General features: G+C 47.1%; 1 protein-coding gene across 13 annotated transcripts in view; it reads right to left on the bottom strand.

Moving 5' to 3' along the window:
- Positions 1-14,223, bottom strand: part of mark2b (MAP/microtubule affinity-regulating kinase 2b) — a 34,493-nt gene that overhangs the window by 2,336 nt on the left and 17,934 nt on the right. The window contains exons 9-20 of one of the 13 annotated variants that reach the window (XM_052056845.1): positions 13,317-13,436; positions 13,131-13,233; positions 12,941-13,053; positions 12,742-12,816; positions 12,516-12,573; positions 12,203-12,357; positions 11,426-11,520; positions 8,781-8,921; positions 6,130-6,396; positions 4,372-4,398; positions 2,143-2,181; positions 1,634-1,743 (exon numbers count right to left, since the gene is read on the bottom strand). In XM_052056845.1, the coding sequence (XP_051912805.1) occupies positions 1,634-1,743; positions 2,143-2,181; positions 4,372-4,398; positions 6,130-6,396; positions 8,781-8,921; positions 11,426-11,520; positions 12,203-12,357; positions 12,516-12,573; positions 12,742-12,816; positions 12,941-13,053; positions 13,131-13,233; positions 13,317-13,436 (1,303 nt within the window). Of the gene's footprint in view, positions 1-1,633; positions 1,744-2,142; positions 2,182-4,371; positions 4,399-6,129; positions 6,397-8,780; positions 8,922-11,425; positions 11,521-12,202; positions 12,358-12,502; positions 12,574-12,741; positions 12,817-12,940; positions 13,054-13,130; positions 13,234-13,316; positions 13,437-14,223 lie in introns of all 13 variants that reach the window. The other 12 variants (XM_052056855.1, XM_052056866.1, XM_052056897.1 and 9 more) reach the window with 12 other exon arrangements.

Here is a 14,223-nt window from a genome sequence, read left to right as displayed (position 1 = left end):
CGTGGGTTTTCTCCGGGTGCTCCGGTTTCCTCCCACATTCCAAAAACATACATGGCAGGCTGATTGGATGCTCTAAATTGTCCCTGGGTGTGAGTGTGGGCATGGATGGTTGTTTGTCTCTGTGTGCCCTGCGATTGGCTGGCAACTGATTCAGGGTGTCCCCCGCCTACTGCCCGAAGACGGCTGGGATAGGCTCCAGCAACCCCCGCGACCCTAGTGAGGATTAAGCGGTTCAGAAAATGGATGGATGGATGGATGGATATTGTTATTATTAGTAGTAGTATTATTCATTCATTCATTCATCTTCCAAGCCGCTTGATCCTCACTAGGGTCGCGGGGGGTCCTGGAGCCTATCTCAGCCGTCTTCGGGCAGTAGGCGGGGGACACCCTGAATCGGTTGCCAGCCAATCACAGGGCACACAGAGACGAACAACTATCCAACGCTCACACTGACACCTAGGGACAATTTAGAGTGTTCAATCACCATGCCACGCATGTTTTTTGGAATGTGGGAGGAAACTGGAGCACCCGGAGAAAACCCACGCAGGCCCGGGGAGAACATGCAAACTCCACACAGGGAGGCCGGAGCTGGAATCGAACCCGGTACCTCTGCACTGTGAAGCCGACGTGCTAACCACTGGACTACCGGGCCGCCATTATTATTATTATTATTATTATTTTAGTGTAACCCTGACCAAGGGGTGCCCGACCCGTGGACTGGTTCCAAGTTGATTGTGAAGGGGTTAAAAAAAAAAAAAAAATTGTGTGTCCATGTGCATTGTTATGAATTTTACATGTAGTGTTAGTGCACTCGAAGCATCCTATATCAGTTTCACTTTTAACCAAAAAGTTATTTCAGAAATAAAATTTTTAAAAAGCAGTTTAACATTTAACCTACGGTGACGCATGATCTGCATCGCTTGGAAATTGTTATTGGTCGACAGTCTGCAATTGCAGAGCTGTTGCAATAGATCATTAAATATTTCAAAAAAAATTATTCTCATTTAAAGTTTGTTTTATATGTAACTTGCCGATGGCGCGGGTAGAGAAAGGAGGATCTGGGGGGGCGCCGGGAGAAGTATTTTACAACGGTACACGTGAGCTACGATTAGTGATGTTCCTGCGCTTAACACGCTGCAAATGGCGGCGATTTCCCTTTCACAAATTCACAAACTGGATTTAGCCAGATGAGGTGGCTTGGGCATCTGATTCGGGTGCCTCCTGAGCGCCTCCCCGGTGAGGTGTTCCGGGCATGTCCCACCGGGAGGAGACCCCGAGGAAGACCCAGGACACACTGGAGAGACTATGTCACCCAGTTGGCCTGGGAACGTCTCTGGATCCCCCTGGGAGAGCTGGAAGAAGTGGCTAGGGAGAGGGAAGTCTGGGCTTCCCTGCTAAAGCTGTTGCCCCCGCGACCCGGCCCCGGATAAGCGGTAGATGATGGATGGATGGATGGATGGATGGAAATTCACAAACTCTCATTTCGACAATTCTTGTTTCGTTCGTGTTCGGCGCCGTTATGGATTTTGCTCATCAAGTCGTCTCACGAATGGGTTGCGTCCGCTCCTTTTGGTTGCACCTGACAATAGCGCTCTCCTAACGTCGGACTTATTTGCGATGCAGTCGTACGTACCGGTGTTCCCGGATCCCGGTGAGGAGTTGTTCTCGTCATTGTTGGACGACGAGGAGAGAACGCCGCCGGACGTCTTCTCGGACTTGTCCACGTTGCTGCTCAGCATGGATCTGGAGGAGGAGGGACAGAATTGTTTGAAAATTCAAGTACGAATAAAGATGAGGGAGACGATGAGGACAATGAATGAAGACCAAAACAAACAAAAAAACAATTAGGTACCCCCCCGTGCGTGCTTGTGTGCCTCTCTGACATGACTGGGACACACAAGCACACACTTGGGTGCAGAACGAAGATGATTTCCCTCACGCGCACGCACCCACACACCCATGCAGGATCACCTCCACACCATCACTCGCGCCACTAATCTGCCATCCTGATTGGTCGAGGCCGTTACCACCCATCACCACCCGATTAAAAGCCCAGCTCAAAGATCATCTACTGCGCTTGACGTCGGTCTACTGATTGGCGGGTAGGCGGGGTGGGGGGGCTGGTTCGGTTCTGTAGCTCACCTGCTCCCTTCTTCCCGACCCTCTCCCTCATACGGACTCCTCGGGAGAAATCAACACAAGTTTAGTCTTTTTGAACACCCCCTGACAGTCAACCGTGTGTGCAGTCCCGCCAAAGCCAACCGAGTCAAATTCCACTCCGGCTTTGAGGAAGGCTTGCGTGACGTGAGATGTGCGGGTGATGGGCTTGAATAGTAGATTGATAGCTCATCATTGACATGAGTATGGGTGCATCACAAACTAAATATGACGCAACACGACAAGAAAATATTACGTCAGTTGTTGCTTGCCCCCCACAAAAATAATTTAAATAATAAATAAAATGGTTTATAGAAAAATTGGGTCTGGGAAATCTTGGGCTCCAGTTGACATGCTCATTGCAACATGGAAGGAGGCAAAACGGCTTTGCGGCATCGAGAAGGAACACGAGAGCAATACAAGATTTCGTGGTGCCTTGAGATAGGAGTGATCCGACATTTTTATTCTTTGACTTGCAAGCGAATTGAATTTGGCAAAGAGTGACAAAATTATATATATATATATAGAGAGAGTATATATAAAGCTTCAAGCCAATGAACGCGTCCATCCATTTTCTTCATTCCTGTCGCAGATGCGCTGGAGCCAAGATTATTAATGAACAAATGAAATAAAATAAGAATTAAAAAAAAAAAAAAAACGAGAACTAAAATGAAATATAATGTCCTTTTTCCTACACAAGCTTTTCGGGCTTATTTTAAATGAAAAGTCTGTCTTTTGGTGCTGATGTTCTGCTGCAGAGTCCGATTGTAAATTACGTTCTCACACAATACTAAGCGTGTCCTTTTCTTAATCCTCCAACTAGTCTCTTTGTAAACTGAAACTAGGACTGCAACCACATTAAGGCTACACTAAAACAAATCAATTTCGCTTAAAAAAAAAAAGAAAGAAAAACTGTGGAACATGGCCCGAAAACCGATTAAAGCTAACTGAATTTGACCAAGTTGTCTGTTTTATACCGCCCCCAAGCGGCCAAAGCCGGCAGAAGCACAACGGCCATTTCGATGGATGCATCTTTTGACTTTTATAAGGCACCACTGTATGTTTATATACAGCACAACGTTCTGGAGTACTATTACAAACACATCGCACCATTTTTTTTTTAATTATTGTTTTCGGGGGGAGGTTTGTTAGAATGGCATTCCCATTCACTTCAATGGAGAAAGCTGAATCGAGCGAAGCATATTCAATTTGTATCTCAAGGCACCACTCTAAGTGGGGCAATCGTGTGTTCTGACCACCAGATGGCGCAATGGTGCAGCTACACAACTTGGATCCAAATACAACACGAACAATGTTTAAGAGCAGCAAGTCGGATGGATGACTTCTTTCTCCACTGGAAATGTAAATATTCAGACCATGACTTGCATCATAAAAAAATATACATTGTGTGTGTGTGTGTGTGTTTGCACAGTATTAAAAATGTCCAGCCAGAGAAAGTCAAAGCCATCCAGTTCTGTTGCTGCCGCTGTTAAAGAGAGGCAGTGAGAGGAAAAGAGTGATAGAGTGCAGCCTCCGGGGGAAAAAAAAAAAAAGCCCCATCCCATCGGGGTCTGCTCCTCCTTTCCGCCTCCATCCATCCCCCGACTCGGTAAAAAGAGGAAGAGACTGGATGACATTCATCATTCATGTCGGCCTCTTTTCCGAGGGGGAACAACACAACATGTTGCGTCTGCGGCCAAGACAGGAAGGTAGGAAAACATTTGGCCTGTTCTCATTTCTCACACTCTACCTGGCAGTTAATTGTAGTGTGTGGGGGGTTGGGGGGGGGGGGCGAAGAGAAGGAGAAGTGAACTGAGGTGTTATTGTGTCGCGTGATGGTGATGACAGCGAGCAGGCGGGCGAGCGAGTGAGTGAGTTTGGTGCGTGGGTAGGTGAGGAGGGACATTAGTGGCGTGAACAACCCCCCCCCAAAAATTAATAAATAATAATACATAATAAAGAAAATACAAAGGGGCCAAACACAGCCCAACTCAAAACCAGAAAGAGCTTTAAAAAAGGGGGTGGGGCCCAACCACAGGAAATCAATAAATAGGAGAAAGGATAAGGCTCAAGGCACAGGGAAAGAGTTCAACAGAGCTGCACAAAACACCAAAAGGGGGAGGAAATACGGATATGTCAAATAAAATATGAAGAGGAGGAGATTACACGATATATTACGGCTTCATAGTTTACGTTGGGGGGGTGTTGGCCTACCTTCTTGGAAACCTGAACGAGAGATTTCTACAAGAACAAAAAAGAGGGATAAGAAAGAAAGAGAAAGAAACGTACGTATAAACGTGTGTAGTCACGACATGCTGCCTTCTCAAGAGCAACATTTTTTTTGCTTTTTATCAATGCCGCGGCGGTTTAGTGTATGCGCTCGGACGATAGCGGACGCGCGACGGGACATGATGCTTTCAAAGTGGCTTGAACGTTGCAACGCTGGTCGAGGTGATCCTGAAAATTACGCGAATTACGGGCGGCACGCCGAGAGGGAAACGCACACTTTTCACGGTGGACAAAACAAGACGTTGAGCACACACACAAACAAAACCAAGACGAGCGACCACATGCGCTGAAGGAATCAGCAGTGACCTCATGGAGTAACGTTTGTCGGACGCGTAGCTTTTAGGTGCACAATGGGTCCATTCCCCCCCCCCCCCCCCCCATGAATTTTACTGTCTACGACCGCACATTCCAAAGTTGAGAGAAACTCAAATGTAGTTCATTTGGAAAAGGTTTGAATGTATTTTAGCCCTCATCCCTCCGAGCCCGATAGACGTATTTTTTTTTTTTCTTCAATGAGTCCTGAAAATCAATCAAGTGCACCGACTGCAATCAGGGGTGAAACGCACGCTGCCTAAAGTCCGCCAGCCCAACTTAATTTCCACTGCCACAAGGTGTCCACGCCTGCATTATTAATAGTTACGGGAAGCGTGATCTGCTCTGTAACCATGGTTACCGTCACCACAGCGTTACAGTAGCTCTCGCGTGGGAGAGGACCTCGAGAGCGCCCGTGTGGCTGCGCGTCCGCCCCCGCGCACGGGCGGGACCGTTGGATGGTTCCTTTGCCGCGGCGCTCAAGGACTTCCTTTGATTTTAAGCCGACCGCTTCCTGCTCCCATCGTCCGCCTTCATCTTGGATAACGACGACGCGGCCTCCAGCCTTGCGGACTAAAAAAAAAAAACCGCACACCTTGCCCGACACGCTCATCATACAAGCAGGAACTCGGCTGAGTAAAGCTACGTTTTGCTGAGATTGTAGATCATTTCACGATTTAGACATTTTGGGGGAGTCATTTAAAATTGTAATGAATGAAACGATTTTGCGCAAATATTAAATTTGCCGTTTGTAAAAGAATTACAATTCATTAATCATCAATAATATGGTTCAAAATGAGCGATCTTCGGAAAAGAAAGTCTTTTAGCTCATCTACAACTGATCTGGATTCTCTGGCTGAGGTCAAAATCAACATTACGCGCATCACTTCTTGAACTAGCACCAACGTGGCACATCCGAATGAACCGAGATGGGACTCAACAGTGGACCACAAAGACCCCCCCAAAAGTATGGCGGAGAGTCAGCTGCTCGGATTGCGTTTCCCTTTCAGACACGTCGGCGAGAGCGCAGAGATGACTTGGCCGTACAGTAGGTGGCTCCTCGGAGGGATGTGAGCACATTAAATGACGTGTAACATCAACCTAGTTATTTTCTGCTCAGTCCGAAACCTCAAAGGGGCCCCAAAAAAAGCTCAAGCTGTACGCGCACTTCAAGGAAGCGGCTGCTATCGCGACGGCTTTCCACTCGCGGCGAGGTTTATTTTTGTCACGGCTCATCCGCACGAGCGGAATTTGGAACTCTTTGTCATTTTCTGCCACGTCCACTCCGCTTCTCCTACATCCTTACACGCTAGCATTTAATTTGACTTTTTTTCTCTTCATTTTAGCAAATTTCTCGCCGGCGCCACTCACCTGCGCACAAACTTTGACGTGAACTTGCTGAAAATCCCCGTGGCGCCGTGCGTCCTGCGGGCCTGGCTGTTGCCGTGCGAGAGCGACGGCGAGGCGGGCCCGCCGGGGTAGGACGAGCCCTGCTGGTCCCGGGCACCCCGTTGCTGGCCCGCGTGGAACGTGCTGCGGATGCCCACACCCCGGGAGAAGTTGGTGCGGTCCGTCACCGCCGCGCTGCTGATGTTGTGGGCCGACGGGGAGGCGCCGGGTGCCCGCTGAGGTGGGGCGCTGCAGGAGAAAGTGGAGGGCCGGAGTGGGTGAATCGTGAGAGGAAGTCCAAGGCGGCGAGAAAAACATGAACGGAAAGCTGGCTGGCACTAACGAGTGACATATGATGGAAAAGGCATTTTCTTCACCGCCTCGGTCATCCCAATTCACAATTCACCAATGAGAAACTCCCGGCCTGCTCTGGGTAGTGTACGACAGACGGGCCTCGTGTGAATTTAGACGTCTCAGCTCCTCTCGGCTCATCTGTATGGGTAGTAATATTAGTCACTCTTGGCAGAGGATAAAGAAAGGATGGTAGTGACTGTTATAGTGGGCGGCCCGGTAGCCCAGTGGTTAGCACGCCGGCTTCACGGTGCAGAGGTACCGGGTTCGATTCCAGCTCCGACCTCCCTGTGTGGAGTTTGCATGTTCTCCCCGGGCCTGCGTGGGTTTTCTCCGGGTGCTCCGGTTTCCTCCCACATTCCAAAAACATGCATGGCAGGCTGATTGAACACTCTAAATTGTCCCTAGGTTTGAGTGTGGGTTTGGATGGTTGTTCGTTTCTGTGTGCCCTGCGATTGGCTGGCAACCCATTCAGGGTGTCCCCCGCCTACTGCCCGGAGACGGCTGGGATAGGCTCCAGCACCCCCCGCGACCCTCGTGAGGATCAAGCGGCTCGGAAGATGATGAATGAATGACTGTTATAGTTGCACAACGCACTTTTTGCACCATTATGATACTGAACCATCGGTAGTCATAACATCTTTTCGTTCCATGAAACGTCACGTGTAAGCCGACAGAATGTCAACATTTCGAATGGCCGTGTATGCAGCTGAAACGGGTAGGCTTCCACATAACATTTTAATTTTAGGCTCCAGCACCCCCCGCGACCCTAGTGTGGATCAAGCGGTTCGGAAGATGAATGAATGAATGAATGAATGAATGAATGAATAATCAGGATGGTCTTGAAAAAACTGTTTTGGGTGGGTGGGAGTTGGCGTAGTGGCTACTGCACTCCTCTATGCGTATGAACAATACCGTCTCTCCGGCACTCCTAACCAGGTTCTGAACAGCCCGACCGAGCCCATGCAACATAATGAGCCTTCAACGTGGAGCAGACAAAAGTCTCAAAGAGCTCCGAGGGCCACCTTGACATTTACTCGGTGCGTTGCTCTTTTTAATCTGCTGAAAGAGGTCCTGCTACTTGTACAAGGGTGGAGGACTTGTACAATATCAAAGGGGCCAATAAAGAGACTAAAATGCACAAAACGCCAAAAAACAACAACAAAGCTCACACGTCAACACGCCGTCAATGAGACCATGTGACATTCTTTCTGAGATGGAGACAGGTGTTCCCCAACCTCAAAACAACCACATGCATTGCGTCTACTTTGTCCGGGCGTTCCCCCGAGCGGCAAAGGGTGCACTCGGCATCCTCATGTAATGCTCCGCTGCATTTCTAGATTCAGCACCCACAATTAACTAAAAAAAAAAATCAAGAAAAAAAGAACAAACAATGGAGGTTCTCCTCGTTGCCACAAAAAAAAACACGCAACGACTTGAATTATGGCATTGAACCCGCACACACTTACAGTATGGCCAGTACGCTTTGAGTTTCAAAGTTCCCACTATTCTCCGGGATTCAACACACACTAGGAAATCCAAAATCCGTTTTAATAGGCACAGGTAAATTTGAGCCACGGCAGCACCACTGAAACAGAAACTTTGTGAAACAGAATGACATTTTTAAATTCCACTTTTGTCCATTTGGGGTTGCTTGAAATGACTCATCAAATTTCAAGGCAAAAGAATGACATTCAGGTTACTTTTGTTGCTGTTAAAAAAAAAAATCAAAACGGGTCAATTTTGCCACAACAGCACACATGGGGGGTTTTCTAGTAAAAACAAACCAAAAAAAAAAGGGGGGGTTGGCGGTGACCAAGAATCAAGGTTATTATCTTTTATGAGAACTGACACTGAAAAGGCATTTTCATTAACGAAACAAAAAAAAAAATGAAAACACTAAAAAAACATCTGAAATCGAGTAAAAACGTCCTTTGTTTTCATCTTTGTCAATTACCATGACACAAACTTTCATGGTTCACTTTAAATGTATTATTTCAGTGTTGCTGTACGTTCGCACGCAAGACGAAAGGTCTTATTTATAATCTTGCACTTGCCAAATACGTTGGAAAAAAGCTAATTAACTCATCCAAATTAAACCAAAACAAACTGTTTTCTAAAAAGACAAACGCAGTTGTTCTAAAAAGCAAATTAAAAGTAAGTGAATTTAAAAACACAAAAGTCAAAACAAAAGAAGAACTGCTGATAATGATTTGAGAGCGAAACCTCTGTGCGCAAAACTGTGTGTGTGTGTGTGTGTGTGTGTGTGATGAGAGACTTGCCTGGGTCGTGGTGCATGCAGGTCAGAGGGGCATGGATGATTGGAGGAGGACAAGGACTTGTGGTGGCGGGGGCGCGAGGATGAGGAGGAGAGGATGGCGGCGGCTGAGGCAGTGGAGGCACGGGAACCCGGAGTGTTTAGGCTGGGAGGGACGATGTCAGGACAAGACACACACACACACATACACACACACACACACACAGTTGTGTGTGGGTGGGCAGTGCAGTGAGGTGGAGCATGGTTAGAGGCAGCACATATTTAAAAAAGGCTAAATGAGAGATGGGGAAGGTGAAGAGAAAAAAAACAGGAAGGCAGGACAGGGGAAGCATTGAGCAAGCAGTGTGAGCATTTATTCGATACCCTACTAAAGGGGTGCCCAAACTTTTTGGATCGAAGATCTACTTTTCGATCAACTAACCTCACGGCATCTACCCTTACCGGCGCGCGCATGCACACACACACACACAAATTTAAGATTTACCTGCTTTATTTTATTTTTTTTTATATTTTTTTTGTGAAAATGAGACTGATTAGTGCAGTGTATATTAACACAAAAATATATTACTAACATGTACAAAGACACACAAATGGTTGTTTATTTTTTTTTTCTTCTCGACACTCCTCGGATCTACTTGGGACCTGTCTTAGATCTACCGGTAGATCAGGATCTACCTAATGGGCACCCCTGCCCTACTACATCAACATCTACTGCATGTTTTCCAAGTCTCCCTGTTGAACAGGTCCAATGTCAGGCTTCTGCAGAGCTCGCTGATGATCCGATCATTTGAATCACGTGTGTTGCAACAGGGAGACTTGGAAAACATGCAGGATAGCATCCCTCCAGGACCTGAGTTTTTTTTTTTTGACTTTATGACTCCCAACTACAGCTCATTTGTTCTGCAAGATGGCGGCTGTCGAGTGAATTGGTCAGACTTGTGCATCCTGTAACTGTATTCGACTAACCAAAGCCAGCACACCAGAAGGAGCAGCACAAGAAATGGAAGTGCACCATCAAATCCCATTGTAGTTACAAATTATATCAATCGACAAAGTGGCCCGAAATATCATTGAGCGCTTTTTTTCCTTATTAATAAGTAGTAGCGTGTCAAGTAGTCCGCACTTTTGTCGAGTGGCATGTCACTATTCGAGTAGTGTGCAACACGGTCTTACTGGAGATGACCAAGCAGTACATGGACGATACAGCTCACTAGTAGGAAAAAAATGCTCTTCCAGCTTGCCACAGAAGTGCAGACAGACAGACGGACAAACGGGAGGCTAACTGCTCAAACTTGCACGATTGAAAGGGGAAGTCAGGTTAAAGACGTGTTCAATGCACCCCCCTACTAGTCCAAACAATGTACTGTGATTACTATTAACTTTGTGGAATATGAATTAAACTACAAAAGCCACCCATCTTTATCCATCCCAGTTGCGGGGGTTGTGGGGGATCATTTCCCACTTGAACCAGAATGCCATGATGAGACGAGTGCGGGTGCATAAAACAGATTGTAAAGAAAATGTTAGACTGGACCCCCCCCCCCTTCAAATAATTCATGATGAGTCATGAGTTGTCGCCTTTCATGGCTATCTATGTATCTCTTGTGGCTACTACACCTGACAACCACGTTTGTGGGCCGCGGGGTGAATTTTCATGCGCAATGGCCGTGTGTGCATGGCCGTTATTGTGTAAGCCTATTACGGGGGGGGGGGGCACGTCACGCCGCTAGGAGTTAATATTCTATCACAAGTCATTTTAATCTCCTTAGAGAGGGGAGGGCGAGAACCCAAAGACGAGAATGGGAGGAATAAAGGTGGGGAAAGGAAAAGGGCTCCGATATAAATAAAAGAGCACGGGGGCAGAAAGAAAAGAAAGCTAATTGGGGGAGTCAGCGGGGGTTGACACGTACTGGATACAAGAATGAATGAAATGACTGAAACCCACAAAAAAAAAAAAAAAAAAAAAAAGCAGCGCCGTCTCAAATGACCACTGGAGGATGAACAAATAAAAACAGATTCTCTTTTTGCTAGCGGGCCATTTGAGACTGGCGTAGACATGGAGCGGTGACAACGATGGAAGGGCTGCGTCAGTTGGGAGATTGAGGGGCTCGTGTTGAAGGCGAATGAAAAGTTACCAACAAAGATTTTGGCCGGTTCAGCGCGAGTGCTGCGTACGTCTTTTCCATGCGTGTGCGGTGGTGTGTTAAAATGCACATACAACAACTCCGGGTGATCAAGCACTTTTGAGATTTGCAAACTCCTTTTGAACGGTCATGGGAAAAGCGGCTCACGTCAATGTGTGCCCACCAAATTCCGCCGGTTTCCGTCGAACCCACCCCATTTAGGTATAATCTGTATAATCTACTGGAGGTTTGGCCTAAATTCTCAAGAAAGCCTGATTTCTTCATCCGGCAGGGTGGGATGGGGGTCAAATGTGGAGTAGTTCTCCCTGAGCCGACTGGCGCAGCTCGGGAGAGCACCAGCCAAAGTCTGGGACTGAGCCACAGACAGCTGACAAGATTGCCTCATTCGCAAAGCAGGGCGAGGCAGTTTGTGGTACGCTATGTTAGCCGAGCTTCCTCCCGGAACGGCTTTGGGTCGCTAGGAAAAAAAAAGAAAGCGCCGATGTTTGTACATATTGGTGTGTACCTGTCCTTGCCATTCTGGATCCCCTGACCCAGTGCGTCTCTCTCAGTCAGAGGGGAATTCCGACTGCGACCAGTGCCGGTTGACAGGATGCTATTCTGGAAGGATAAATGAGAGGAGTCAACCAATAAAACGGATTGGACTGAAAACAAAATAAAATGTCACCAAATGGCCGTGTCTGAAAAACGCAACAACTATGACATATGTTGTCTTTTCACTCTTGAGTCTATGTTCCGTGTTTTTGTAGTCAAAAGGTCACAAATCAGGTTAATTACTAACTAGCTTCCGTTTTGATCTTTGGAACACATCATCAGATAAAATAGAGCCGACACCTGTATTTTCTTGACTTCCCTCGAGTTTATTGTCAACGGCGTAGGGCTCAAGGATTTTGAAAAAATCGAATGGAGAATATAAATACAATGATTTTTTTTCCGAGGTCCTATTCCAGAGCATTTTTTCTTTTTCACAAAGAAGCTCAAGCCCATCTGTATTCCAATCAACAATATCAGATTTATTATTATTTTATTATTATTTATTATTATTATTATTATTTATTTCTTTATGTTCTTCCAATTGGAGTTGTTAATTTACGAAACACCGTTTTGCAGTCTTTTAAGCGTTTCATTAAAACAACGACATGCAAACGTGTGGACGGCACATCAAGCGCTGAATTTATCTGGAGACGATCCAAGTAAGCCGTCAAATTCAAACAAAAGCCGATTCATTCTTCTTCAGCTCTAAATTTGTGAATTCACGTGGTGGAAATGCACCGGAGCTCACAGTGGAGGGCGTGGCGCTCTTCTTGCGGTCGGAGGGAACGAGGGGGCTGGCCGGCACCTTGGTCGTGGAGCTGCCTGATGAGCCTTTCCTCCCGGAATCCTCTCCGGCAGTCCTGTTGTCTGCTTGCCCCCCTCCTCTCCTTGAGTAAGAAGAGCCTGGAGAGGAGATATTGAAGTCAACATCTTTACAGACCAAAATCCTGAAATCTGGGCAATGCCCCCTCCCCGCCATTTTGAATGTAATCCCAGCGAATCTTTTTATTTTTTTTGTCCCCCCAGCTTCTCTGCCCTTCACTGACACACGCCAGGCTCACCCTGGTCAGTAGCTCTGCGGTTTTGAGGCTTCTGGTTGGACGATACGCTGCGCTGTACCTGAGAAAGACGGAAAGGACATTGAGGACATTGGGATTCGGCTGAGCACTCGAGAGCATGCGGGGAAATGAGGTTGGCGGAAATGGTGATTGTGACGCCGCCGTCAATTTATGGCAGCGACTGGCCACAATTCAGAGGCTATTGGTTAATAATGGTTCCCCATTGTACCTTGTGTGGCGGGGAGGGGGCATTTATGTTGCTTACATCACTTCCGGGCCGGGCCTTGATACCACCCTCCTCCAGCTGATAAACAAAAGATTAATGGAGATATTTAACGACAGCCTCAATGCTGACACGTCCGTGTCACATGGAGATCCTGACGAAAAAAAAAAACAAAAACAAAGAAAACTGTGGTACTAGTGTGCACCTCAGAGTTCCTATAATCCAGTAGCAGGTAGGTAGCCATCACGTCGTTGTACTTCTGATTCACCAGTGAGTCCTGGATCTCGTCCTGAGAGAATCCCATCTGCAGCATAATGTCTTTGCGTGCGTGGGATATTTCACTGTTAGACTTGTGAACTAAAGATATAAATCATACACCGCGTGTATGTGCCCACCTGTCCTCCGGGGGTCCTTGTAATCTGGTTGGGGTTCGATGTAGGGTTTGAGTTCTTCCTCCTCGTGTCCCACATTCATCCATCGGTCCCTCATTATCTGCTGCTGGGAGAAAAATCAGCCATAAAAAAAACATTTTAGAGGGTCTGGCAGAGAAAAGTGGCGTGGTTGAGTGTTGACGTGGGTACCTCAAGGCTGCCTCTTTTGGAGGGGTTGAGGATGAGGAATTTCTTCAGCAAGTTCTCACAGTCGGTGGACATGTAGAACGGAATCCTGTATTTGCCACGCAGAACGCGCTCTCTCAACTCCTGGAATTGGACAGGGCAAAGTTATTTTAATGTCATTCTCACTTTCCACCCTTCATCTAACGGAATAAACGGTTAAACAAAACCAAATGCTAAGTGGCAAAAACAAGTATGCGTTCGATACGGTGGACCACAGTACTCTCTTGGCTCGTTCGCAGCACCAGATGGGCATTCGTGGTTGCGCTCTCGACTGGTTTGGCTCCTACTTGGCTGGCAGGACCTTTTGCATTTGTCTTAGTTGCTTCCACTCTGCGCACGGTCATATGGTGTTCCACAGGGTTCAATTTGGGGGCCCTGCTGTTTTCATTTTATTCGCTGCCATTAGGTTCCATCTTACGAAAGCATGGCATTTCCTTAAGTTGCCATGCAGATGACAGTCAGATCTATGTCCAGCTAAGCAAAAAAGGACGTCATCGCCTCAGGGCCATTTCTTTCTTGTCCGAGAAGAAAGCAAAGCATGGATGGCACTGAACCATCTCAGTAAAGGAAGAGAGAAATTCAGGTGTCAGTGAGCCTTGTAGATCCCTCCTTGCTGACTCGGGCCTGATCCCGCTTATCCTCATGAGGGTTGCGGGTATGCTGGAGCCTATCCCAGCCATTTTCGAGCACCAGGCCAAACTTGTTGCCAGCCATTTGCAGGACACACACAGACAAACAACCATTCCCACATTGGTGTTTATCAAAGCCATACACAGAGTGAGGCAGTGAAAAGACAAACTTGCTAAACCGAGATACTTCACAGGAATGTTTATATCAGCATCACATTAGGTATCAGATCGCCCACCCAAAA

Source organism: Hippocampus zosterae, chromosome 1 (genome assembly GCF_025434085.1).
Source record: "Hippocampus zosterae strain Florida chromosome 1, ASM2543408v3, whole genome shotgun sequence".
Classification (NCBI taxonomy): domain Eukaryota; kingdom Metazoa; phylum Chordata; class Actinopteri; order Syngnathiformes; family Syngnathidae; genus Hippocampus; species Hippocampus zosterae.
Note: the sequence above shows the minus strand (reverse complement) of the source record. Positions and strands in the feature narration are given on the sequence as shown.